Raw genomic sequence first — 26223 nt, 5'->3', positions numbered from 1 at the left:
GGGTAGAAGTTGATTGGCAGGGGTCAAACATTGCAAATCAGCTTGAGAGGCCATAGTCTGGGTCCCAGAAAAGGCAAGATTAGAAGTTCATTTACAGGTGCTCAGACTTGGTGGGCAGGGGAGAATCCACAGCCCTTTCTTTAAAAGAACATTGGGTTTCTGATAAAGGGAGCCCAGGGGGCCCAGCATAAATCCCACACTGACAAGGAGCCCTACACTGAGGGTGATCAAAGGCATGAGAAGCTGACGCCCTGCTGATGTGATCAGGCTTCTGGAATATTCATGCCATGAGAGTGGGCAGATGCTGCAAACCACCCCCCTCCACACTTATGTACCAGAGCTGTGCTGAGATAACCCACATTTCTAAGTGAGAGTAAGGAACCAGGGTGAGTTTTGTGGCTTCTGGGTATTTATTAGCTGGACTGAGCTCGTCCCAGAATGCCTGCCTTTACTCTGCTGAGATCCATCAGCCTCCCAGTCACACAGAGAAGTGTATGCCAGAGGTCTCACCCCTAAAAATCGCTTGGCTTTAAAGGGTGTTTTGCTTCCCTTCCCTTCCCTTCCCTTCCCTTCCCTTCCCTTCCCTTCCCTTCCCTTCCCTTCCCTTCCCTTCCCTTCCCTTCCCTTCCCTTCCCTTCCCTCCCCTCCCCTCCCCTCCCCTCCCCTCCCCCTTCCCCTCCCATCCTCTCCCCTTCTCTTTTCTTTCCTTTTTATTAGATATAGTCCTGGGCCACCTGGAATGGGGGTTGAACAAACCCTAGACCACTCCAGCTTGGGCCTGGAGTCCTCACTGTACACAGAGTCAGCTCCTTGGGTGGCCTAGGAGAGTTCCTCCCTCCAGCACAGTAGATACAGTCTCGGGCTACTCTTCCCAGCCCGAGGAGCACCTGCTCCCAAGCCTAACAGCTCCAGAGGGGTTGCTGAGAAGAGGGGGCCAGATGTGGGTTGGAGAGGGGTGGGGGGTGGAGGTGGGGGGAATCGGGGGCCAAGCTGTCCAGAAGCTGTTCCATTCACCCTGTCCCTCAGGAGAACACATCTGGCCACTGGCCCCTGCCCTATAGCAATGATGTGTTTGTCTAGCTCTAAAATCCATCCAGGCTCCTGCCTCAGACCTGCCTTCCCAGGGAGCTAGGAACAGGTCATGGGAACAGACCATGCAGAGGAAGAGGTCTTGTTGGCTACTGAACCTAGGATTTGATGGGCTCAGATGTTCCTGTCTGGCACAACACAGGGCGTGTGATCTGCTATTCTTGGAAGCTCTCTGTCTCAGAGGAAAGCCTTGGTTCATGGGTCGGTTTATTAGTGGGTAGGAGTGGGTAACCATAGACCCCTGTAACAGCTAAGTAATCCTGACTATGATCTGCTTCTAGGTCTCTCTGGACTTTGTGAAGAATGGGGACTATGCCTTGGAGAGAATGGGGGTCACCTATGCTGCCCAGGTTCACCTGAAGTCTCCCTTTGATCCTGACAACAAGCGGGTGAAGGGAATCTATTGATGGGCTGCAGGGTGGAGGCTACAGCTGCTCAGGCCCCTGGAAACTGCCACACTTCCCATACGGCCTGTGGACTCCTATACTGTACAAACAGCCCTGTGTCCTGAGACCCAAGATAAGGGCAAAACACAGACTTCCCACCCTGAGCCTCCATCTGGTCCTGCTAACTGCCACAGCTCCTAACCAGTACCACATGGACCACTATGTTCCTCCTGCTCACAGACCACACAGTGGTCTCCAATCCACTCTAGCCCTCCCAAAATGCACCCTGCAGATGTCTGGGCTCAAGGTCCCTGTGTATGGTTAACCCAAGATAGAAGCCATAAAGCAAGCAGGCATCCAGTCTGTCCCTCACTTGGCTGACTGCAGTGGGTAGCTGGAGTGTCTGAAGGGTAGTGGATTGGGAGAGTGAGCAGGGATTGATGAGTAATGTCTGCCATGGGTATAGGATGGAGGACACAGAGACAGGTGCTGGACTGGTACAGTCCTTCTTCGGAATGGTTGCCTTTTAGACCAGAGAGAAGAAGGATAAGCAGGCTCTTGCCCCTAGCCTTCCAGCTCTGCAGGAGAGAAAGCCTTCTGAGAGTCACCAACCAGTGACACAGAAGGCATGTGGCATGGGATTTGGATCAGGAACCTCACTTACAAAGAAGTGTCATACTCTGCCTCAGTTTCCCCTCAAGCCATTGCTCATGGGTCTGGAGACACCAAGCTTTCACTCGTGCATAACCCAGCTGCAGTGTATGTTTCCAAGGACTTTTTATTTCTGTCACAGATGCATGGCTTCCTGATCAAGCTCTAGTGAGGGGCTGCTCCAGTTCTGCTTTGTGAGATAGAGTGGCCTCTTCTCCCACCCTGTGTAACCATCCACATATGTCCTCATATCAGGGGCACCCTGCCTCTCCTTCCTGGGGTGAACAGCCATCACTTTTCTGTAGACCCAACCTTCTTCCTCTGTCTCACGCCCTGACTGAGAAATCGGGCTGCTGTAGCTCCCCAAACAAAGATCACCGTGTAGCCTTATGTGCCTTGTAGTCTAGGAGAGAAGGAGGCCATTGCAGTATGGAGTTGGGTGTCTTAAACCCAAAGAAGTCAGCAGAAGGGAGATGTGGGCACAATTGTCCTGGGTGGGCTCTGAATCTTCATAGATTCACACACCACACACTGTGCCGGAAAAAGGTCAAGTTAATAAAATTTTACGAAACCGTTGGAAGGCGTGTGGGGTATGGCTGGCCTTTCAAAAGCAGATCTGGTCCCCGGAGCCTGGGGAAGGGCTGGAGGCAGGAGGGTGTGGAGGGGCCTCTGGATGGCTGAAGGAACACCTGTGGTCTCTCGGGATCATGGGTCTGACTCTTGGATGACATGAGTTTTGTGGAGCCAGAGGAGGGAGGAGGGAGGAGGGAGGAGGGAGGTGAAGGGAGGAGGAAGGAAGCGAAGGGAGGAGGAGGAGGAGAGAGAGGGAGAAAGGGGAAAGTGAGCAAGAACTAAGGAGTAGGGAGGGAAGGGAGGAGACAGGAAGGGACGGAGAGGGAAGGTGGCTGCCCTGTTGCCCAGCCTCCCCTCCCCATTCTGTAGTCTGGCCAAGACCCCGACTTTGGAGGATGACCACGTGTAGCTTACAAGCTGTCCTTGGGGATAAATGCTCTCCCAACCTAACTCATTTCTCCAGATTTCATATGCTTGCCTGCCTGCCTGCCTCCCACATACACAGTCCTTGGAAGGGTGTTGAGCGCCTGCGTGAGAGCTGCTGTCAGGCTCACCTGTTCATCTGGAAAGTCCCCAGAGTGCTTTCGACCAGGGCATCCCATCCTGCATGCCTTACAGAGCCCTCACGCCCGGCTTCCGGCACTGGTAATCTAGAGTCACATTTCATAGCTATATTAAAAAAAATCCCCCCTGGAAAAATCAAACACCATGGTCCCCACTGTGACTGAGCACTGCCTCTCAGAGAGCACTGGAAAATGGATAGGAAAGTCCCTAAAGTGTGCAGAGCAGTGTGTGGCTACACATACACACAGGCTTGCTGCCCCTGGCCTGGTCTCTGTTATGCTGAGCAGAAATGTTTTCTTCAGGGCTGGAGAGATGACCTGTAGTGCATGTAGTTTACACGCACTTGGCATGTAAACCTGAGGGCCTGAATCTGGATCCCCAGGACCCAAGTAAAACTCAGGTTTGGTGGTACGTTTCTATAACTTTAGCACTGGACTTCGGGAAGGCCTTGGAAATAGGCAGATCTCTAGTCTGTTGGCTACCGAGCTTAGCCAGTGAGATCCAGGATTAAAGAGTGCATTAACTGGTTTTGTGTGCCAGCTTGACACAAGTTGGAGTCATCAGAAAGGAAGGAGCCTCAGTTGAGGAAATGCCTCCATGAGATCCATTTTGCTCAATTAGTGCTCAATGTGGGAGGGCCCAGGCCATTGTGAGCGGTGCCATCCCTGGGTTGGTGGTCCTGGGTTCTATTAGAAAGCAAGCTGAGCAAGCCATGGGAAGCCAGCCAGTAAGCAGCACCCTCCATGGCCTCTGCATCAGCTCCAGCTCCAGCTTCCTTCCCTGCTTGAGTTCCTGTCCTGACTTCCTCCAGTGATGGACTGTGATCTATAAGTGCAAGCCAAATAAACCCTTTCCTCCCAAACTTGCTTTTTGGTCATGGTGTTTTGTCACAGCGATAAAACCTGACTAAGACAATGAGAGAGCCTATCTCAAACAATAAGGAAGAAGATGACAGAAGAAGACAGATGACATCAACTTCTGGTCTCTTGCACACCCATGTATAAAGTGCACACACACAGAGAATGCTTGGGCTGCAGAGATGACTCAGCCATTAGAGGTTAGGCTCACAATCAAACATATAAGAGAGAATGCTTGCAGTAGAGCAGGGCCAGCATACTACACCACATGCCTTCCAGTAGAGATGGGGAGGGTCCTCTGGCAGGGTGAGATGCCCATTTCTCTGGTAAAGACTGAGGTCTTGGTAGCAAAATGTCTAGGTCACCTCTAATTTCTTCCCTCCCACACTTCCGAAGGCTTCCTACGCATGGTGCCAGCACAAGGCCACGTCCTTTTAGCCTGAGTGGAAGATAGCAGAAACATTTTTGGAGAGGAGGGAGACACAGACAGGTGGTGGACTCCAAGCCACTCATGCGCCGTGCCCCTGAGGTAGGTCTGACCAGCATGCTATGTGCTCTAGGTGGTATGTCAACCACCCGACCTGCAGAGGGGACTGAGAGATGGGACTGTCTTGCTCTGCCTCAGCTTAGGGACTCCGCCTGGAGGACCAGTCATGCCTCCTGGAGCTCCATGCAGCTTGGTTGAGCATTACCTCTACACCCTTGGGGACCCAGGGGCCAGAGGTATTGCCAAGGACAGCTCTGAGTTCCGTCCTGTGACTCTCGATGGTAGGAGAGAGCAGGCAGTCAAGTGGTTCTGCGTTTATGGGAAGTGAGCTAGACAAAGCCCACAGGCAGAGCTGAGACCTTTGAGTGGGCAGAGGGGACCAGGCTTGGGCTGTGGTGAGAGACAGACAAAGGTGGGCATTGGAAGATGGCTCAGTCAAGCTAATACACTCATTCATCAGGTGACCATTCTGTCAAGATGCAAAATGGCCAGTGTGCTCCCTGACTTCCTGCTGGCCCAGCCACTCCTGGCCAGTTGTGGATTCCATCTGCTTAAATAGCCCTGAACACCCCAGCATGTGGCCCCTTCTGCCTTTGGTTGCTTCCCATCGTCTTCCTCATTCTCCCCTGTCCTCATTAGAACAGCCCTTGTACAAATATGCTATTTAAACACCAAGCTTGGACTGCCGGGCCCTGAGACTTCCAGCTTCTTCCACTGAAGACCTAATGGTTCTCTACCTACAGGTAAGCACTTTGCATGGGTGGCCAGTGTCTCAGATCCCCATTGCTCTGCAGGCTACAGTGGCAGCTTACCAAGGAGTCTTTAGATAACTTGGCAAGCCCAGGGACCTGTGTGCAAGCTCATTGCCACATCTGTGGAGGTCACTTCAGCTTGAGGGGAACCACCAGTTCTGCATTACAGGTGGTGGGTGTCCCTAGCCCCCAAGACAACAATTAAGAGCAGTTCCCCACACTGATGGCATGCTGTGTGGATGCCCATCCTGTGTGACAGCCGTAGTCACAGTCTGCCTGACATGAGGGAATGACACCAGAAAGTATCTCACTCTGTGTGTGTGTGTGTGTGTATGTGTGTGTGTGTGTGTGCGTGCGCGCGCGCACGTGCATGCATGTATATAGAAGCTGAAGGTCGACTTTGGTTTTTGTTCTTTGGTTGTCTACTTTGTTTACTGAGACAAGGCTTCTCACTTGAACCTGAGGTTTGATGGTTAAGCGAGGCTAATAAGCCAGCAAGCCTCAGGGATCCCCACCTCCCTCCACCTCAGTGCTAGGATGATCAACATGCACTTTCACAAGGGTTCTGAGGAGTGACCTCAGGTCCTCATGCTTGCATGACAACTGTTTTAAGCACAGAGCTGTGTCTCTAGCCAATCTTTGCCTCAGTTTTGGGACAGAATATCATGTAGACCAATCAGGCCTTAAGCTCTGTTGTACAGCCAAGGATGACCTTGAATTTCTGATCCTCCTGTCTACACCTCCCAAGAGATGGGATGGCGGGTGTGCTCGTGTGCCTGTCCCCAGTTTTGTGTGGATCTGGGGTTAGAAGGCTTTGTGCTTGTTAGGCTAAAGTGTTCGACCAACTGAGCCACATCCCTCACCACGGTGCTTAAATTAATCTAAATAAAAATGAAATAGCCACTGAGACTGGGGGCACTGCTCTGGAGCAGTTTAGGGCCAGCTCATTTAAACCTTATCCGTGGCCTGGGGACACCCAATTTGTACCCCAGGCCCTCTCAACACTGATCTAGAGTAGCACTCCCGCCCCTGTCCTTTGGCACTGGCTTCTGGGAGGCTAGAAACCCCTCAGCTCCTTGGGACACCCAAGCCCAGCAAGGGAAAGCAATGCACCCAGCAGGCGTGGGAGTGCCTCACCCCCAGGCTCTTTCTTCCTCAGGGAAGAAGAAGAAGGGTAGGCCTGAAGACCCGCTTTGGCTTAGAGCATATAGGAGGAATGTGACCTCAAGAGCCTGTTACTCTTACATCCTCAGGATCAGACCTTGTAAGCTCGCCCATGATTCCTGCCTGGAAAATAAGGTTATGGAGCTGGGAGCCCAGATGCTGGTGTCAGACAGACCTGGGCTCTACAGCTCACTATGGGGCCTTGTTATCCAACCTCAGGTCTCTGGGCTGCAGGCTCCTCTTCTAGTGAAGAGACATAACAAGTCCTTAAAGGTTTAGGTAGTTGGTGGGGACCTCATGTGCCTCAACCCTGGTCACCCCAGTGAGGCCTGTTGTGACAGATGTAGGGCAGGGAAGTAGCATAACAGCCTAGATGGGGAGCAGGGGACTGTTGGTCTGGACATGTCACATGGGCAGCAGGTAGGTCCTTTTGTGGTCTTTTGGAAAAGTGCTAACCCATGAGCCTCAGTTTTCCTGTCTGTAAGTTGGCACACCACTAGAAGTAGAGTAACTGGGTTGAAGGTCCGGTTCCTCAGAGCTCCGTGAGCATTTCTCGTACTCTCTGACTCTAGGCTCTTCAGGCAGGCGGCTATAGAGGGAAGGCTCAGCTATGGGGACTGCCTGCCTCCCCCCTCTCTCAGGCAGTACAGATGACAGAGGGCAGAGCATTGCTCTGGGCCGTCAGGCCTGGCATTTCGCACCGATTATGCCCTTGACTTATGGGTGCCTGGAGCCATGATTCATACCACAAGGCGCAGAGAGCCCAGGCACTTTTGTTCCCGAGTAATAAAGCGCCTTGCTGAAGGGGAGGCAGTGCTTAGCTGATGTCTGCAGTGGGGTGGGGGTGCAGGAGACCTGAGGCTCATCCATCACCCTCCCTGCCTGAAGAAGTCTGGGCTGCATTTTGCTGAAATAGCTGAAAAGGCCCAGACTCCTACTCCTTTCCAAAGCCATCAAAGAGCTGAGCTGGCCCTTCGGCAGGAGACTGAGGAAGAGAAAACAGGGTAGAGGTGACTAGAACTGTAGAAGCAGGCCTCACTCACATGGGACATATGTGATACTATAGAGCCCAGAAAGGGTCAGCACAGGCAGGAATATTGGCCATGCATATGTGCATACAATTAGTGTAGGTAAGGGCGAGTCTCACTTAAGAGACAAGGAGACTGAAGGTAGGCAGCTGAGAGGCTTGACCTAGGCACTCCTTTATTAAGGGCCCAAGCCCGCTCTTCACCTACCTATTTCAGAGCCCGGCCTGTCACCAGCAGGAGAAGCAACTGGTTCTGATCATTCCATTCCCCTACAGAGCCTGGCTCTAGCCATCTTGGCTCTCCATGGTGGAACTACATGTTGGGGTTTCCCTCTAGGTGGGCGAAAATATCTATTGACTCTGCCACGAAGCGAGTTCCCCTGGCTAGTCTCTAACTAGCTAAATGACTTGTCCTGTCTTGTTGCAAGGAGGACGCCCACTGGGAAACATGAGCCACTCTGCAAAGGACTATTTAAACAGTGTTGTCATGGCATACACCAACACAAGTTACCACCAGAGGGCCAACAGGGTCAGGACTGTGAGGCTTGGGAAGTCTGCACCCAGCCTGGTAAGGCTGTTCTGGAGGCAAGGGAGGTCCTGTGGAGTTGAATCTGGACTCCCACATTGAGTTGTCCCTCTGTGGAGCCAGCAGTGATGATGTCCAGAGCTGCTCTGTCCAGTCAGACCTCATGGGATGCAGCCGTGCAGGTGTCTCCAAGGTGATACCCCCTTCCTCCTAGGTGAACAGCACTATTCTATGGAAGGGGGTCTTCATGTGGGGTGCGCAGAGCTGGAGTGAGCCCAGTAGGGACAAAACGAGGAGAGGCTGAAGAACAATTACTCAGTGTCTGCCTCCGTGGTGATGACAACGAAGGGGCCGGCGGGTCCCCGAGTCTGTCGGATGGGGCAGCGTGGGTCGGGTTCTTCCACTGCGGAAGTGATCTTAGGCAGAGGCTGCAGGTTCCAGTTACCCTGTAAGGAAGGAACCAGGAGGTAAACTGAGGCTGGAAGGACCAAGCAAGGTGCTATCTCCCTAGCTGGTTGGATTCCTGTCCTTAAATTCATTTATCCCGTGCTGAACACTCCCCACCTCTTGCAAGTCAGCCTTTGAGGGTCACCACTAGAGGACCCATGTCCCTGCCCTAAGCCGTTGTATTCTCTGGCCAGAAACCTGGAACCCTCTAGGCTTCTCCACCTCCATGTCTGCTCCTTCACTCAATTGTATACCCCTAGGAAAGGACTGAGTCTTTGGAGGCTGGCTATGGCTTCAGCCACTGTCCAACAAGGCTTCTGTAAAAGCCAAGATCTAGCCATAACCGGCAGTGCCCCAAACTGCTCTGAGGTAAGCAAGCCTCCCCATGGCGTGGGTGTTTGGGTTAGCAATTAATCCAGTCAGTGCCCAGATGCTGCCAGGAAAGGTTTGTTCACCTCCTGCTGCAGTGCCTCCTCTCCCCCAAACCCCCGCCCCAGCCTAACAGAGCAGACTGGGTTGGCTGACCAGCACTCTGGGCTGGTACCGCTGCTGCTGGCTGGCTCTGCTGGGAAATAAATTAGGTGCCTCTGAATCCCAGCAGGCCTCAGATAAGGAGGGAGAAGCTGTGCTGTGGGGCTCTTGTCACAGACTGCTGGTTTCTTGCCTCCTCTGCCCATAGCTCTATTTTTATTCCCTGAGGAGGGTGCTGACACTCAGTCACACACCACCCAGACAGGGCCGAGGCTAGTCCTCTGTTGTACTGTGCCCAGGAGAAGTGGCCTCCCTGACCTTCCCGGCAGTATCCCTGGCTGGTTCCCTTATCGTCTATCTCTCTGCACGCCTGTTTCTATCACTAAGTGGCCATTTTCTCAGTCTCATGTGAGCATTGCTTGTTGAGAAGTCCAGGGTGCCCTTCCTCAGCCTACCTGGGGTTCTCCTCAAGATTTGAACAGACCCGGGATTGGAGGAATCAGGCAGCAGTGGGGTTTATTGGTATTGGATGGGGAGAGCTACTGTTGAATGTCACTCAACCTCATGCTGTCATACCGGGAAGCGGACGGCAGAGGTCTTGTTACAGTGCACAGAGATAGGGGCATAGTTATACAAAGCCTTGAGCATATCACGATTGAAAGAGTTCCAGGGCACAGAGGCGAACTGCTGGGGGACAGAGGCCTGAGGGCAGGTGCAGACCTCCTCATTGCCGAACCTGGAAGGAAAGAGAAAAACTCAATTTACAGGCATAACTGAGGGATGGAGAGGCAGCATGGCTCCCAACAGTAACCCTTCACCTCTTCCCTAGCCTTGCTTCTTTTAGCCACCGCCTGCCTCCGTCTTTTATATTATATTTGCTTGTTGAAAGTGGTCTCTCTGGCAGTAACTTGTAAGTTGAGGGATCGATTAGCAATGCCTGCCACAGTCACCTCCAAAGACACAGAAGGTCTGCTGGCATGCATGCTAACTTTGCTCCAAGAACTTAGCTCAAAGTTTGCATTTGGCCACCCAACCTCCTAACAGGAGAGGATGTGGGTCAGAGAGCATGGTGTAGGGTATGGAGGCTGTCTATGCTGGGTTCCCCGGGGGCAGAAAGCAAGAAGTGCTTCACCGGTTTACTATGTGGAAGTATTTCTGCAGGAAGCCATCATCCACGGCACTCTTGCAGAGCTCCAGCTCTGTTTTGGGGTAGTAGTGGACGTAGTTGACGCACATCTCCTCCAAGATTCCAAACCCCCCCTGCAGGAGAGAAAAGAAGCCATCAGCCCACAACACATCGCTCTCAGCACCCTGCCTGTCTGTGGCTTTCTTGTGACTACTCCTTTCCCTTCCTGCAGCAGGGTTGCATCCAAAACTCCCCTGGCCCCAGGATAGAGCTAGGAGGGGGGAGGGGTTCTCCCCCTCCCCCACACTCATGGGATCTGCAGGAGAGACAGACAGAAGCCCAGTGAATAAGCAACAGATAGTGATTTAAAAAAAAAAAGCAGGAACAAAGAGACAGGGCCTTGCTGTTCTTGTCGTATGGGTTGCAGCAACGGAGTCTTAGGGAGCAGGGGACAAGTCTTTGTGGTCCTCAGTGGGAGCTGACCTCCCTACACATTGCAAACTCACTGGCTACCGGACACATTGGTACTGCAAAGATGCTAATATCCAGAACAGTCTCAGGAACCCCGGCCACCTATCCACAATACGGGAGGGACCGAGCAGGTCATGTTGTCCTGCTCACTGGTGAACTAACCCTGATTTGGGGGTGGGGGAGAAAGAGCTCCATCTGCATCAGGGTCTGGAACCAGGCAGGGAGCCCAGCCCAAGGCTGTCTCAGCCTCTCGCAGGATCCTGGCTCTTTGTGAACAAGACGTTGGGAGAGAGATTTTATTTCACTGGTTAGAACTGGTAAAGGGAGAAAGGCCTTCATTAATTCATGACAGACCACAGGGTGATGCAAAGCTCAGTTGGTCCCTGGTCGAATGGTTGGGGCCTGGGGTGTCTCTATGGAGGAGTGGGAGAGGAAGTTCATCATAAGAAGTTGGCCTGCTTCCTGTGTGCTAGATGGGTCTTCCTGCAGGGTCTGCCTGTCCCAAGCTCTTATTTTTCAGCATTCATAGATCTCAATGAGCATGGGACAACCCCTCCTCCCCACATCACACCCCCCTGCTCTGTCCCCTCAGAGGTGAAGACTGAGGACAGGGGACAGAGCTCTCTCTCACTTTGGGAAGGAAGCTGCACTTCAAAGGCCACTGTCTCCTTAGATCCACAGGTTGTCAGAGGCAGGAAGCTCAGATCTGCCTTCTGGAAGCTCCCAGAAGTTCCCATTTCCTCTGATCGCAGGTGAACCTTCCCACCACCACCACCACCACCAAGAATTCACGAGTCCTAAATAGCCAAGGAGGTATCTTGTCCTTGAGACTTGGACTTCAGGACCTAGGATCTGATATTTTAGTTGCTTGCTAGACCAGTGGCCATCAACATCTGAAGACAGGTAAGGCACTATTTATTGGCCACGGATCTGACAAGGCAGGAATACAGCCCTGACAGAAGCGCCTCTAGCAGAGCAGGCCTAGGGGCTCCCTTCCACCAATGACTGGCAGGGCCTCCCTGCCCCCACCCACAGCACCTGGAGAAAGGAGACTATGCCTGTGGAAGTGTCTGGGGGAAATGCTTGACTTGGAGACTGGCAGGAGATTAAGATGGATTAAATGTATGGGAAAGAATCCAGCCACAGAGGCTGCGTAACATGTAAATCCAGTGATGAGAAGTGTTCAGGACAGAAACATCTAGAGCAAGTGGATCTGCGTTGGGCTGGGTGAGGGGACCGGGAGGCACTAGCCGTGGCTTGACTGTGTGCATGGATTTGTGAGCAGGCTTCCGGGCAACAAGCCGCACACTTCACACACTTCAGCTGTTTGGTATGTGAATCATCTCACAAGAAGGCTATTTAAAGAACACACGTGAGACAGAGTGGGGAACCCTGGACCATGGCTGAAGGCACGAGACATTGTGCAGAGAACAGGGCTGCAGTACTGGTAGGAGTTCCTAGGGTTCAGGGGTGCCAGGGTTGGGTATAGCCCAGGTCTGGCCCACTCTGAACCTCACAGTTGATGTGTTTGTTACTGATTGCACAAATATCAATTAGAAGGCCAGTGGGATTGGTGACTGGGAATAGTGTGGATCCAGGAAACCAGTAAACATCCCTCTTCCTGCCCAACGGGCTCCAGCCGGATGACACATTTCCTGCATACCTCACCTTGAAAATAGTCCTCCCACGAGGTACTCCTCCTCCCTGCACTATCCACAATCCAGCCCAAAACAAGACCCCTGTTACTTCCCTGGAGTGGCTGACCACATCTACTTGTCTGGTGTAGCCACATCTCCACACTCCCTTACAGCTGAACATTTCCTCATCCTACGGACAACTTTGGTCCTCTGAGACTTTTGGCACACACCCCAGCCAAAGCTTTTTTCTATCCCTCCCCGACTCTCGCATGCATCCTCCCTGTCACCTCTTGGGAAATGTCTGCTGAAGTTTCTGTGACCCTATCATTTTGGATATCTCCTGTAGCAGAGATCTCTCCAGCTGGACTTTTGAATTCCGAAGTATATCCTGCTCCCTCCCGTGCCAGAGAAGCACTGAGCACGCGGGTACCAATGAGAACCCACCTTAGTGGTTCTTAGCTGAGGTCCTGAGGCTGTATTGACAGTGTTACCTCAATGCTGGACTCAGTGCAGCAAGTGCAGAATCTAGCATGCTGCCTGCGTGACTAGGGGCCTAGGGGAGAAGGGTTGCTAGAGATAGGGGTTCAGAAACATCCCCCGAGAGTGGTCAGGCCATCTGGGGAATGTAGGAGGGGCAGTCCTGCCTCTGGCAACCTACATTCAACCATGGGAATGGTTAGAATCTTAGAAATCTTTAAGCAGACTCTGGGCTGCTCGCTTTTCTGTGTGGGTGGCTGGAAAAGCCAGTGTGACTTACCACTGTGGCCATTGTCCTGTTTTCTGTGTTGTATGTGCACGAAGTGATGAGGACATCCCCCTGAAGAGAGAGGCAGCAGACGGGGTGCTCAGACCAAGCCACTGTGATGTGTGATCTCCCAAGAGGAGCCCAGCGCCCACTCCAATGAGGTTCGAAATCTAAGCATCCCCGGGCTTGTAGCCATGTCAGATCCCCACAGGCAAAGACTACATCTTGGTAACCCCATCTCTTCCCAGTGTTGTCAGGGAATGAAATTCTTTGGGGTTGTGATTAAGCTGAGGATACAAGACAATGTCCCCTCTGTGCCATGAAGTCCTCATGTACCCTACCCAGCCCTGCTGTGCCCGCCCTGTCTCTCCTGTTCCTCTGCTTTCTGTCTCTTTTGGGCACAGTTCTCTCCCAATATCTCGTGCCCCAGCCATCTGTCCCTGCCGGGCACTCACCTGGTGGACAGTCACAGCATTCTTCAGCATTCTGATCTCCTGGGGTTGGGAAGAGAGGAGTGAAAAAGAGCTCTGGGACCAGATCCAGCCACCTTGTTCTTCCCTACCAAAGTCCCCTGCATTGTCAGTTCTGCTTCAACCTTTCTGGGCGGAAGTCAGGGCTGACTAAGTATGGGCTTCAGTCAGGGGAAGATAAGGTCAATCAAGTTGTCACCAAGCTATTGTTGGCACCCACGGGCCCGGGTCAGGGTACACCACCGAAGGTCAGAGGTCAGCCCTAGGATGCGGAAGGCCTGGGAGGCCGACACCCACCTGAAAGTGGGGGCTGTAGTGGTTGTCTCTGTTCACCACTTCCCTCTGTTGGCCATCCCTGGCGAGCACAGTAATCACCTTCCTGCCGGTCAGGTGCGTGTGGAGCTGTGAGGCAAAGATGCGGATTCCAGATTTCGGCAGTGCCTGTGGGAGGATGAGAATCAGACCCCAGAGGGGGTGACAAGGACCCAGAGCAGAGGCAGCATCCCCTGCCTTACCAGAACATTCGCTTTTTCTAGATGATGCTCTCTAATCCCCATGGTAAACCTGCCAGAGAACGGCTTGTTAGAGATTGTGCGGTGGCCAGAAGCCCAGGACTTTGAAACCCCAACCGGCGGCCAGACCCTAGAACACGTTTAGGGCAGATGACACCCGTGTCCTTTGGTCTCCTTGGGGGTGCCCAAAAGCTGAGTTCTCCTCCTTTTCAACCAGCAGATCTTTGAAGCCCTTCCCACATTGGCAGGATAGGACCTTCCTTCTCTGTGGGCTCCCTGTCAATTGATGTTCGGGCCACATGCAGGGTCCCAGGCAGGGATCTGTGCACAAAAGGCCAGATTCCCCCTGAGGGCACCCTGACCCTGATCAACAGCACTGATGTTGACCACAAAGCCAGTGGCAGAAAGATAGCCAGCCCTAATGTAGGAAGGCCCCCTCCCTCTTAAAGGAATTAGGGCAGTTCCAAGGAACAGTTGTTTCCCTCATCTGGGTTTATGCCTTTAGATACCTGTGACCATCCCACTGCCCTGCTTGGTCCTCCCCTCCCCCGTGCTGCCGGCCAGAGCTGAAGATCCTGGTGCTGGCCGCTAACCTTCAGTGGCTCCGGACTGCTGTGCTCTCTTTGACTCATCTGCCTTTTCTTCTGAGCCGTCCGTCTTGCTCTGGGCAGCTACTGTCCCTGCCATTCACATTGCAGACATCTTTATCCCCCTTGCAACAAAAACCAGGGTCTTCCTGACTAAACTGTGGCTGTATATGCCGGGCCTGGGCCCTTGCTATGATCCAGGGATTCAGGCGTGTGGCAGAACGTGATCTGTGGACACAAGTCTAAGAAGCCAGCATGACCCCTCCTAACCTGTCTGTTTGGACTTGGGAGGAAAGTTGATTTCTCATCCTGCCCCCAGGCTAAAGGTTTTGATTGTGTATAAGAACAGATGTGTCGGGGCTGGGGATTTAGCTCAGTGGTAGAGCACTTACCTAGGAAGTGCAAGGCCCTGGGTTCGGTCCCCAGCTCCGAAAAAAAGAACCAAAAAAAAAAAAAAAAGAACAGATGTGTCCAGTGTCTCAACCTGAGAACTTTAGGCCTCGCTAACACTTCCGAGACCAGGTGCTCAGGTACAGAGGACTCTTGAGAACAGGCGTCATCCCATGAGTACACTGGAAAGGAGCATTTACGATGAGCTCTGGGACAAAGAGACCTGCTCCATGGTGCAGCTTTGAGCCATGTGTCCTCTCTCGGCAGGCCTGGGTCTCCCTGTCTGCGATCCAGGAATATGTACCATTCCGTGACAGGTCACTGCAAGAAGCAGGGAGGCCGCCAGCGAGAACACAGGACACACAGCAGACAATCAAGTCACATCTGTGATATCAAAAGAGCTCCAGACAGTAAGACTGATGGCAGGCAGCCAGAGAAACTCGCTTAGGGTGAGAACAGACATTAACAGGAGTGAACAGAGGCTACGGATAACTGAGAGCTCCAGGCCTGTGCACTTGCCCGCCTCCCAAACTACAGGGAACTGTCACAACTGGCCATAGTGTGAGTGGGAAGCCATCACAGAGTCTAGAGAGGGCTCTGTGAGATCCCCATTGGTGACTGTCCCCCACCCCTACTGAGCAGTGCCCTCCTCTAGACCTTCATGCCAGATGGGAGGTGAGCCCAGCTAAGTCAGTGGTCCAGTCGAGAGCCAGGGCAGCCTGGAACAGGCTAGGAGCCACTGTCCACCTGCTACAGAAGCCAAGGCCCCTGCTGTGTCACCTCGCGCCTGCACAGCCTCAGGGACACTGGGTACTGTGCTGCCTCCCCTACTTCCTAGCTGGAACACACACACACACACACACACACACACACACACACACACACGCACGCACGCACACACACATACACATACACACAGAGAAAGAGAGAGACAGAGACAGAGAGAGACAGAGACAGAGACAGAGAAACAGAGAGGGGTAGGGGTGGGGAGACAGAGACAGAAGGGGGAGAGAGGAGAGGAGCATATAATCAAACACATCAATAAATATTTTTAAAGTGACATATTTCAGAAGGGTGGGTGCATGGCACTGTCCAATTCTTGCTGGAGACAGGGGGTCAGAGACTCAGACAACCTTGATTCCGGGGTCAGGGGCCCAGAGTCCTCTTGCTGCTTCCCCTGGTCATTGCAAACAGTGGGCTGCGTGTAAGGCCCTTTCCACTCACCATCTGGGTGCACCTGTCTGTGCAGTAGCCAGTCAAAACAAAGGTGGTCTCCTGAGGGGGGATGGCCATCAAGGGCGTGTACACCAGTCCAAGCTCCATGATGCCTGCCTCATTGGGTCGGAGACTAGCTGTGTAGTGTAGACGGATGCCAGAGGAGTCGCGCCGGCCTGAGGGAGAGGCGTGTGATAAGCAGCAGCCCCTGAGATACCCCTGAGAAAGTGTGCTTGGTCACCCTTTCTGACTGAAAACAGCAAGAAAGAATGGAGTCAGAAGCCACTCTTAGCGCACCTGTCACCTCTATGGGGTGTTTTCTTGGTAAGGACCACTGTCCCCATTTACAGAGGGAGCAACTGAGGTGGAAGGCTGAACGGAAGACTCTGCCTAAGACCAAAGGTTTGGGAAGCATCTGAACTTGGCTTCAAACCCAGGACCGGCAGGCTGGGATGCAGGATGCTGCTGGCAGGCCGAGGCTCTCTCCTGCTCATCAGTTGAGAGTACCTCCTTTTGTGTTGTCTCTACCTCCCCAACCCCAGGCCAACGACATTCAAACTCAAGCAGCCCTTGTGTCTCTAGGCTGATGACATCAGAGGCAAATAATAAAAAGAAGAAGCAATTGGTTAAAATTTAGGTGGGGATTAAATAATGAGATAATCACGGATTTCGGTATTAATAGAAATGCAGCCTGTCTCAAAACTCATCAACTGACAGGAGCACCCTTATATTTGGCAAAAGATCCATAAATACACGCGGATGATCAAGGAAGACAGACTTCCCTGACGCCCAAGGAGTTTTCAAAAATCCTTTGCTCTCGGGTTTTAAATGAGCAATAAATCCCCTGTGGGTGCTCAGGCCGCTCCCCCACGTGCAGTAGATAGATAATTCCCACAGTGGAGGCATTGCCACAGCCAAGGGGGAAGTCCCGCGTGACATTAAGTTTGCACTGCCAGTTCCACGTCCAGCTGGGGGCTGGCTGCAGTAGCTGCTCCAGTCTCACTGTGGACACGCCTCCATGTCCCTCAGGGTCTTTCTACTCCTCGTTTGCATGGACGAGGATAAGTGTCATTCAAAGGGCGGGGGAGGGGGAGAGAGAGGAGGCCAGGGAGAGAAAGGAAAGGGGAGACATTTGATGGAAGGTGGGGCACAAGAGCAAGGAAATATTTAGTGTCTGATGTGGTGTCCTCTATCAGACCCCTTAATGACCCACTCAAGCCGTTCAGCTTCAGGCACGGGGTGATCCAGCCATGATAGTGACTGAGATTGTGCTAAGCCTGCAATACCTGTACTAAATGGCACCATAATTCCTCTCTGTCTCTCTCTCTGTCTCTGTCTCTGTCTCTGTCTCTGTCTCTCTCTCTCTCTCTCTCTCTCTGTGTGTGTGTGTGCATGTGTGTGTCTCTCTCTTTCACACACACACACGCACACACAGGCACGCAAACACACAGGCACACAGTACACCCCTTGTCTCTCTTCTAGAAGCTTTTTGCAGCATGGATGTGCCTTATCTTCCTTGAGATCCCTTGGCCTAATACGGTATTCTCAGACCCATCCATCCGTCCACGACTTTTTTCCAGCTCCGTGCCAGGTTGGGGAACAGAAGCAGGGGGACGGGTGTGGCACTGCCCTGGGCATTTCTGAGTTAACTGGACATCTTGGGCCATCTAAACACATGACACAAGCTGGACAAAGAACCTGTCCAGAGCAGTCAGTGCCTGCTGTCATGCCCTGCAAGGAGGTAAACGACATCGTGCCTACTCTGTGGAACCTGTGAGGCTCTCTTTTCACTGAGTGTTCAGATGCTCAACAGCATGGTACCAAACCCTGCCCCAGGGTCCATGGCAGACATCACTAATCAATTAGAGCACCGGCTTGAGGAAGTCACCTAGAACCTAGGCTGGGAACTCATTAGGGTATTGACTACAATAAAGTAGACAAGGAGCAAAGGCCTGTGTTATTTCCGACGTACACGTACATCCTGTTTCCTCTGTGCTGCTCCCGAGCACCTGAGAAACTGAAGCAGGGTCGGGAGATGTGCTCTCGGCACTCGTACCTTGTATATTCCGTGGATTGTGGTAATGAACTTCCAGTCGGAGAAACCGGGAGGATCCTGAGCCCCCAAAGGGGACACCGGCTTCTTCTGGGTAGTAAAATGCCTGTGTGGGACAGGGGTATTAGACAAGTGTCCTTCAGGGACAAGCCTGGCCAGCAATAGGGGCCCGAACAGAAGCTCGGCAAGTGGCTGGGTTAAAAGGATTCTCTCCTGGGGCTAAGTAGACCTTGCTGTCACACACAAAAGGTCCTATCGTGAGGGCACTGAACCTGAGCTGAGCCTCTCTCCCAGGCCTTCCAGTCCTGCCCTTGTCATCCTCTGGCCTGGGGACCGAAGAGGGGCTTGATAAGAATCTCGGGCATGGTCTGTTGACAGCTTGCCCAGCCACAGGCAGCCCTGGGATCATGCTGGGCACAGAACCCAGAGCCCTGTAAGTGCTAATCCAGGATGAGAGGTGCATACCCATGGTCGTGTGCATTTTCATAGAAGGATGCAAGGAGCTTTCGTGACCCCCAAAGAACAAAAGCAGGAGAATCCTGCAGGTGAACTACACTCTGCCGGCGCCTGGTGTGCCTCCTTCCCATCTGTCTCCTGGGACATTTCAGGATGTGGTTTAGGACACGGGTGCAGTGAGTTAAAATCCCGAGGACTCCCAAGGAGGGGATGGTGCAATTGTGTCCTAACTAACTTTAACCTGCCAAGCTGGCAAAGCCTAGACTCACCAGAGACAGCCTCAGCTATGGCGTTACCTCTGTCAGATTGGCTGGAGGCTCATCTATGAGGTTTGTTTTGATTCTTCACTGACTTAGGAAGGCCAAGGCGACTGTGTGCGGCGCCATCCTCTGGGCTATGTAAGGACACTATCTGAGTCCTTAGATGGCCTGAAGACCAGCCAGTGCCAGCATCCCCCGTGATTCCTGCCGTTCTTCTTTGGCTATGCGTTCCTTGGTCAGAGGTGATGTGGTACCTCAAGCCTTGATTCTTGCCTCGACTTCCCTCCATGAAGGACTAACTATGACCTGAAAATGTTTGCCAAGTAAATCCTTTCTTCCCCCAAGTTGATTTTGGCCATGGTATATCACAACAACAGAAAACAAACTAGAAGAGGCGTTCAGCCATATGTACATACCTTGGCGCCCAGGGCCCATGCCGCCAGCACGTGGCGACAGTAGTTGAGTCTGTCAGGTTTCATCTTGGAGTCGCAGGGTCCGTTGAACATGGGGAAGGCCTCAGACTCATTTGTACATTGGAAGACCTCCATGTGGTGCACCAGGGCCTCATTGCCCTCCGTGACAATGGCCTCATACTGCAGAGGGACAGACTACCCTGAACTGGGGGTCCAGTACCTGCCTACCCCTCCCACTTGGCTGGAGCAGCTATAAATGAGAAGGCAACTTCGGGTACTTGAGGGTTTCCAGTTCAGAGCCAGGAGGTAAGAGAACCCACAGAGCTCCAGAAAAAAAGTAGAGACCTACACTGACTATTCCTGATGGAACTAGGAAGCCAACTGTCCTTGTGTGTATGGGTGACTCTGGGCCCATGAAGCTCCACTAGGAGACAGAATGGACTCCAGGCTAGAGCCTGGGCCTCAAGGACAGCTATACTGTTTGCTGTGTGACCCTGGGCATTCACATGACCTTTCTGGGTTATGCTTCGTCTTCTGGAACAGGGGCAGCCTTTGGGACTTCTGTGACAAAGTCCCTAGCTGCAGCTTTGGAGCAACTGAATTTAGCTACTTTTACATGAGAGGAGGTGGCCAGAAAGATTGACAGCAGTTCTAACCTCAAGGGCAATTGCAGAAGTAAAGAAATTATTGCTTTGCTCCAGGCAGGTAAGACAGAAAATATTCATCTCAGGGACCCCGAGGCGGATGGTGAGTGGGGACAGGAAGCATAGGGGACTAGTGCATATGTGTTATTCTAAGGGAGTTGGGCTAGCACCTCAGATTCTTGCAACTCTGGGCCCCCGGGGGGGGAGTAGAGCTGGACACCCCCACCCTGTTCCCCATTTACCATGATGATGTGGTGTCGGGGGAAGTGTAGGGGTAGCTCAGTGATATAGCACCAGTATGTGGTCTCAGTGCTGGGGATGAGGACGTCAGGAGCCCGGATATCCATGGTTTGTACATCCGCAGGCATGGCTGGAGTGGAGACCTCAGGCTTCAGAAGCTGCACCTGCTGTAGTCCCGTATGTAGGCCTGAGGTGTTGATGGCCTCCAGGGACTGGAATGGCTCCTCCAGGATCCCATACACTAGATGGACAGTGTCATCCTGTAGCCCAGACAGAACCAGTTGATTGCCCACTCAGAGCCAGCAAATGCTCTGGCCCCAGGCTGTTTCTGAAATCCTGTGCCCACCTGTGAAACACTTTTTTCTTTCTCACACACTCTTCATTTGCTTGGCATCCATTCATGTTTACAACCCATAAGGCAGGCTGGGACTCTTACTTCTTCTATGAACCCCAAGGTCACTGGGGGCAGGGGAAAGGTATTGGTCACAACTGAGTAGTCAGTGACCATCTAGGCAGCAAAAAAAAAAAAAACAAAAAACAAAAAACAAAAACAAAAAACAAAAACAAAAACAAAAACAAAACCAATCTGGGGAATTCTGAGTTTGACAGGGAGCTGTGTGATTGAGTTTTCCCCAGAAGCTGGACATGTAAAAGTCTACAGGTCATTGCTGTGATGGAGAGCCCAAACAGACCACAGATATGGGTTGGTTTCCTCACAGGTTGCTATGGACAGAGGCTGGCAGCTCTGGGTGGATGCTTTGCTGGAAATGCCAACAGCCCTTTTCCCGGGCACCCAAGGATGCACAGTCAGTGTGCTCTGGTTGGTAGGAGTCCCAAGGGCTGCTCTTGGGAAAGACATCTTGCATGTTCTACATAGAAGTCTCTGGCCCCAGAACATATAAACATTGGCCTGCCCTGTGGTGCATTCTGGAAGGTTCTCTGACTGCTCTTGCCTTGTCTACAGGAGGGCGGGGACTTAAATGACCCATTTCCAATGGCCTTGCCCTAGCCTCTGTGTGTCACGAGCTCCTGGGTTATTCTATCCCCTCTTTGGCCAAAATTCCTCATTTGTTTTCTTGGAATCTAGAGTTATCTGTTTGGCATCCATTAATCAATCACAGAACTAAGCAAATGGCCAAATGTGTTTATCCTTTCTCGAGACCCATTCTTAGGAGGAGTACAACCCGCCTTCCGAATCCTGCAGTCTGGCTGGACCCAAATCACCACCCACCTTTTTGAACAACTTTTCTACTCCAAGCCACCATCTCCCCTGCCATAAATTGCCTCAGAACCAGAACTGGTAAGCAGAGAGCACCCCAAAGCCCTGAAGAGTCAGAATTATCCCTCCTGCTGCTTTCCAGACCCTTCCTAGCTTTTGCCCTTATAAGCCCAGTGGAGCTTATTGCCAAGGTTCTTTTCTCTATTCCACCTAGTGACTGAGCCTGGGGCTTCCTACATGCTGGTGGCCCTTCCCGGGGGACTGCGAGTAAATGAGTTTCTTCCTGTGGCACCAGCATCTCTACTCTGTCTCTCAGCACCACCACAAACTTCCAGCTCCTGTCCGTTCCATCAGGAAAGATTAACTAAGGAAACAAGAACGTAAGGTTTCCATCAGGGGCAAGACAGACTGGCTTTTCCTGACGGGAGTGGCTAAGAAGCTCAGGTGCTTTGGAACTATGTGGCAGCCATGAAGTACACTGCAGACCTTCCTTATTGGGAATCCAGCAGCTCCTAGCCTTACAGACGAGTAGACTGAGATTTGGAGGAGAAAGGGACCAGTCCTGAGCCTCAAAGCAGATCAGCGACTGAGCAGGGTAGAAAGTCGGGTATGTTAGTCTTCATACAGAGTTCTACATGACAGGCTGATGAATACATCCCAGGGCAAGAGGGCCCCAAACAACAGTCACATCTGGAAAGAACACTGGATACATGTCTGCAGGGAGCTTTTTTGGAACCCCTCGCTGCTGGATAGAAAGCTAGAGGCCCTCTCTCAAAACAGCTTCCATCTGCCAAAGGGGCTCTCTCTCACGTGTGAACTCTACCTCAGGCTTCCCTGACACCTTAGGATGCCGGGATGGTTCAGGAAAGTCCCTGGGTGGCCTACCTCAATGACATAATCCTTGGGGTCGCAGGTGACAAAGGGCCTCTTGAAGAGCAGGGATAGGCTGTTTGACACCCTCTGTGCCTGGAGCAGCTGGTAGTCCTGATGGGTATCCAGATGGATCTGCCCTTTCTGGTCACTCCAGGCGTCCTGCAGGGACAGGCTCAGACTCTGAGCAGGAAAGAGCCCCGACCCACAGTAGAGCGCACTTCTCTATTAGAGATCACGTCCATTAACTGAGTGAGTCGCCAGCTTCACAGGGACACCCAGAGAGGCCAAGAGGCTGCTGATCGATGACGCCCCTGTTGGATTTTTATCTGTCTCATTCTTTTTAATGTTGGGATCAAACCCAGTGTCCAGTGTACGTAAAGGGATCAGGCCTCCCTTAAACCAAGCTTTCTAGCACCCCCATATCACATTCTGTTACCCGTCCTGCCTAAAGTTGTACCCTCACCCAGCTTGCTTTCAACTTGCCACATGTAAGTGGGGTACCTGAAACTCCCAGAGACAGTTAACCATACAGATTCTCAGGGCTTAGAGACCATGGCTTCTGGCAGGACTGACCCCAGGATTAGACATCTGAGACTAGAGTCTTGGATCAAGGCAGATGATGATGGAGCCAGAATGGGAAAAGGCAGGGCAGCATTTAAGGTGGCACTTGCTCACCCAGGTGTGCGCTCCATGCTTGCATAACGCTGAGAGCAAAAGCTGCCTTAACTACTGTACCATGGGAACCTCTCACTCTAGGGCTAGCATTGCCTGGAGGGAGTAAACTGAGGTCTGGGCTGGGGAGACTGCATTGGCAGCAAGAGTGAGCATTTCCCCCAGAATAGCTCCTGGAACCTAGATCACGGGTCCAGGTCTCCCTGCCTTCTCTGTAAGGGAAGCAGGCTGTGGGGTAGCATCCAGCAAGTGGGCCTCCTTCTGAATTCATGAACGTCACAGGCCTCTGCTGTGAGGACTGCTGGGGCTGTTTCTGTTTAGTCCTACCTCCAGGGCTTAGGAAAGCAAAGCCTGAAAGAAATTAGCAAAATTTCCCCTGGGGACAGCCTCATGGTGAAGCTCCTGCTGGGGACCCTGTTGACTTAGAGCAGGACCAGCCAGGCAGCTGGCATTGCTGCCAGGACTCTACAGTGCATACCTGAGCATCCTGCTGCCCACGGGGGCTCCATTTCTGATGTCTGTGTTCACAGACATTCATTGTGCAAACAAATGGGGCAGGGGTAGAACAGGCCTCTCTGGTGGGAGCTGCTGCACGGAAAAGCTATGCCAGGAAGGCGAAAGGAATGGCAACCCCTCTGGGGCCCAACAAGGCTCTTCTGTCTCCCACACACCTCAGATGGACTGATCCAAAGCCACTGTACAGCCAGCCCTGCTCTGTCACCCCGCCTGAGAGTTCTGAGCAAATGGCTGGGGAAGGGGGGTGGCTGCCATGCTCGGCTCGAGAAAGCATCTCCTAGTCAGGTTTAGTGGCTCACACCTGTGATCCCAGCACTGGGGAAGCTGAGGCAGAGGCATTAACACAAAGTACTTTCTGATTTGATACGGAAAATCTTTGACCACCTCTTCTCTTGTAGGTGCAGAGAGTAAGAGTCTATCCCAAAGAAGCCCTCTGCAGAGGAAGAGTAGAGCTACGAGGATATATATGTGGGTGTTTCCCCCTCCTCTACTGATCCCTGTAGCTTGTAGAGGCCCCTGAAGGATGCTCCACTAAGTAGGAGACTTCCCCTTTGCTCCTCTAGCATATAGGGTGTTCAGGAAGATTTTTGAACGGAAGGAAGCAGAGCTATTCTGTCGTCTTGGGCTCATCTCTTGTGAGGAGGGTGGGGTTATCCCTTACCTGGGTTGCGATGCTATCTGCAACCATCATCGGGAATAGCACAGAAGGCCTGTGTGTGCTGTGTTCCAGGCTGGTGTGCGTGCCACCTGTGCTACTAAGTCAGTGCACCTGGCCCACAACAGGTGCCCATGAGCTGGCAGTGTGGTATGAGCTGTCATTTGTAACGCTGGAGGATATGCACGGTCTGTACTCACGTGGTGGGAAGGGGGGCTGCATGGCATATGGGTCCTTCCTATGCTCTTACCGTCCTTGGGATTGCTGTAACCAGTATTTGGGGGTGCAGTCAAGGACTCCAGGAAGAGTCCACTTACTGTCGCATCCTCTAGTGAGTGTCCTTGTGATGCTGAAGGGCTTGATTCAGATTAGTGACATCAAACACAGAAGCAGTAGGCGACTTTGCTTTGCTGCTCGTAGGGCCTGGCTGTATGAAGATAGCCAGCTCGGGGTATGGGCGTGAGGACAAGACAGAAAGATGGCAGAGGACTCACCGCAAAGTAGGTCCTGTCCCCGTCAGTCCAGAGCATGACGAGGTCTGCGTTCTCCATCTCACCTCGATCCGACATTCCGAACAGGACCCCAGCCCTCGGCCCTTGCACCTGGAGCTGGAAGTGGATGATCTCCTGGTCATAGCTGACGTTCCACGAGAGCTCTAAAGTCCCTTCAGGGTCCAGGGGGATGTGGTAAGGGAAGGGGCTCTCCGGAGGCTCCGAGCCCTGCAGTGCAGCCACCAGGATGACCAGGAAGATGGCCACAGCAGTGCCATACATGGAAGCCGCCTCACGGACGCTGGGGCTGGGGAGGCTCCAGCAAGGCTGGTGGCTGAGGTGAGGCTGCATGGCTGGGATGAGCACCCCAGCCCCACTGGGCCATTTATGTCTGTTCGGTGGGGTTGGGCCAGGCTGTACCTAATCACATTTGTCTGGTGGGGAATTCAATTGTCCTGGTGGCTCTCCCACCAGCCCATGCCCTGGGGCAAACACTTTGCTCCGATCCTCCCCTAATTGACACTAATGACGCATGGACATCATCAAGAGAATCGAAGCAGAATGGCCATGTCCTCCAATGGATCTCTGACGCCTGTTGGAAACAGCTACTCTCTGCAGACATAGGTCCCAAGGACACCTCCAGCCAGGCCCTGCTGAATGCCTCATAGGCAGTCAGGGCCTCTCTACCTGCTCCAACTGAGGTTCAAGGGGCTCCTTCCTGAGTGACAGTGAGTGGTGGGTTCCTGGATCCTGTTTTTTTTTTTTTTTTTTTTTTTTTTACAATGCTGGAGGATGGATAAGTTTCAAACTAAAAATAAAAGACAGTCCCCAAATAGTCCGTGTTTAGACACTCTCTCCGAGGCCTGCTGTTCCCACTTTTTCTCCTGTTTCCCCACGGGCTCCAGCTGGCGCCACGGCTGCTACAGAAGGAGTGGGTGCAGAGACAGCACAGGGCAGGCAGGAAGGGGGTGAATGGGCACTCGTGGCTATGGGGACACACCTGTTCCCATCTCACTAAAGCTCTCAAAGCCAGGACTTCCTCTTGCTTCTCGGGCCAGCCACCCCCAGCACTATTTCTCCCATCCCTACCACAGGGCCTCTTCACAGGCTGACCACCAGTCCGAAGTTTTGACCTTCCTATTGCTCAGCCCTGTCTGTTTCATGATGAGGACCGGTGCTGTCCGTACCCCAACACCAGAACATTCTACTTGTATCCAAAGCCATCCACCTCTGTACCTCACTGTGACTATAGGTCCCTCCAACCTAGTTGTGAGTCCTTCTCTCCCTCTTTTTCCTTCCTTGCTTTCCTTGTGCTTCCTTCTCAGAAACACAGTAGCCCAGCCTGAGCCTCTGGCCAGCAAGGCTGATTCTTCACTAAGCTTTGTTCCACAGAGGAAAAGGGACCTCAGTCTTGCACGCAGGTGATGTCTCCAGATAGTCCCAGCTTTGCCCTGGGACTAGGCAGAATGTCCAGGGTTAATGGGCACATTGTTCTACACAAGTCAAGACAAGAGTCACAGGCTCTGAGTAGGGTATGGCTCAGCTAGCCACAGCCTGGTTTTCAGTGAGGCCTTAGGACCACCT

The 26223-nt window shown here is 52.6% G+C and overlaps 2 protein-coding genes across 8 annotated transcripts in view; one reads left to right on the top strand and one right to left on the bottom strand.

The window, feature by feature from the left end:
* The window catches only part of Sardh (sarcosine dehydrogenase), a 64981-nt gene extending 62279 nt beyond the window's left edge, over nt 1-2702 (top strand). For all 7 annotated transcript variants that reach the window (XR_015680348.1, XR_015680346.1, XR_015680347.1 and 4 more), the window contains 1 exon segment: nt 1371-2702. Coding sequence is in view for 4 of the 7 variants with exons in the window: in NM_001429649.1 (NP_001416578.1) it covers nt 1371-1496 (126 nt within the window). In the remaining 3 variants the exon portion in view is untranslated.
* Nucleotides 2703-8007: 5305 nt separating this feature from the next.
* On the bottom strand, nt 8008-24996 carry Dbh (dopamine beta-hydroxylase). Its single transcript, NM_013158.3, has 12 exons — nt 24643-24996; nt 22318-22464; nt 20216-20473; nt 19333-19509; nt 18204-18306; nt 16157-16323; nt 13741-13884; nt 13429-13467; nt 12986-13045; nt 10127-10254; nt 9571-9730; nt 8008-8522 (listed from the first exon to the last, which is right to left on the bottom strand). Exons 1-12 carry the CDS (start codon nt 24988-24990, stop codon nt 8388-8390), a joined length of 1866 nt encoding a protein of 621 aa, NP_037290.3. The 5' UTR covers nt 24991-24996; the 3' UTR covers nt 8008-8387.
* Between the last annotated feature and the right edge of the window lie 1227 nt (nt 24997-26223).

The sequence above is a fragment of the Rattus norvegicus genome, chromosome 3 (assembly GCF_021556685.1).
Source record: "Rattus norvegicus strain SHRSP/BbbUtx chromosome 3, alternate assembly SHRSP_T2T, whole genome shotgun sequence".
Taxonomy (NCBI): Eukaryota; Metazoa; Chordata; class Mammalia; order Rodentia; family Muridae; genus Rattus; species Rattus norvegicus.
The sequence above is the reverse complement of the archived record's forward strand: the minus strand, read 5'-3'. Positions and strand labels throughout refer to the sequence as shown.

Excerpts from the sequence above, each read along its gene's own strand:
- Dbh (NM_013158.3), bottom strand. The coding sequence starts at position 24,990 with ATGCAGCCTCACCTCAGCCACCAGCCTTGCTGGAGCCTCCCCAGCCCC. Across the intron at positions 16,324-18,203 it reads CAATCCACGGAATATACAAG|GCCGGCGCGACTCCTCTGGC; the intron begins GTACGAGTGCCG and ends CCTCTCCCTCAG. Across the intron at positions 13,885-16,156 it reads CAGACAGGTGCACCCAGATG|GCACTGCCGAAATCTGGAAT; the intron begins GTGAGTGGAAAG and ends ATCCTCCCACAG.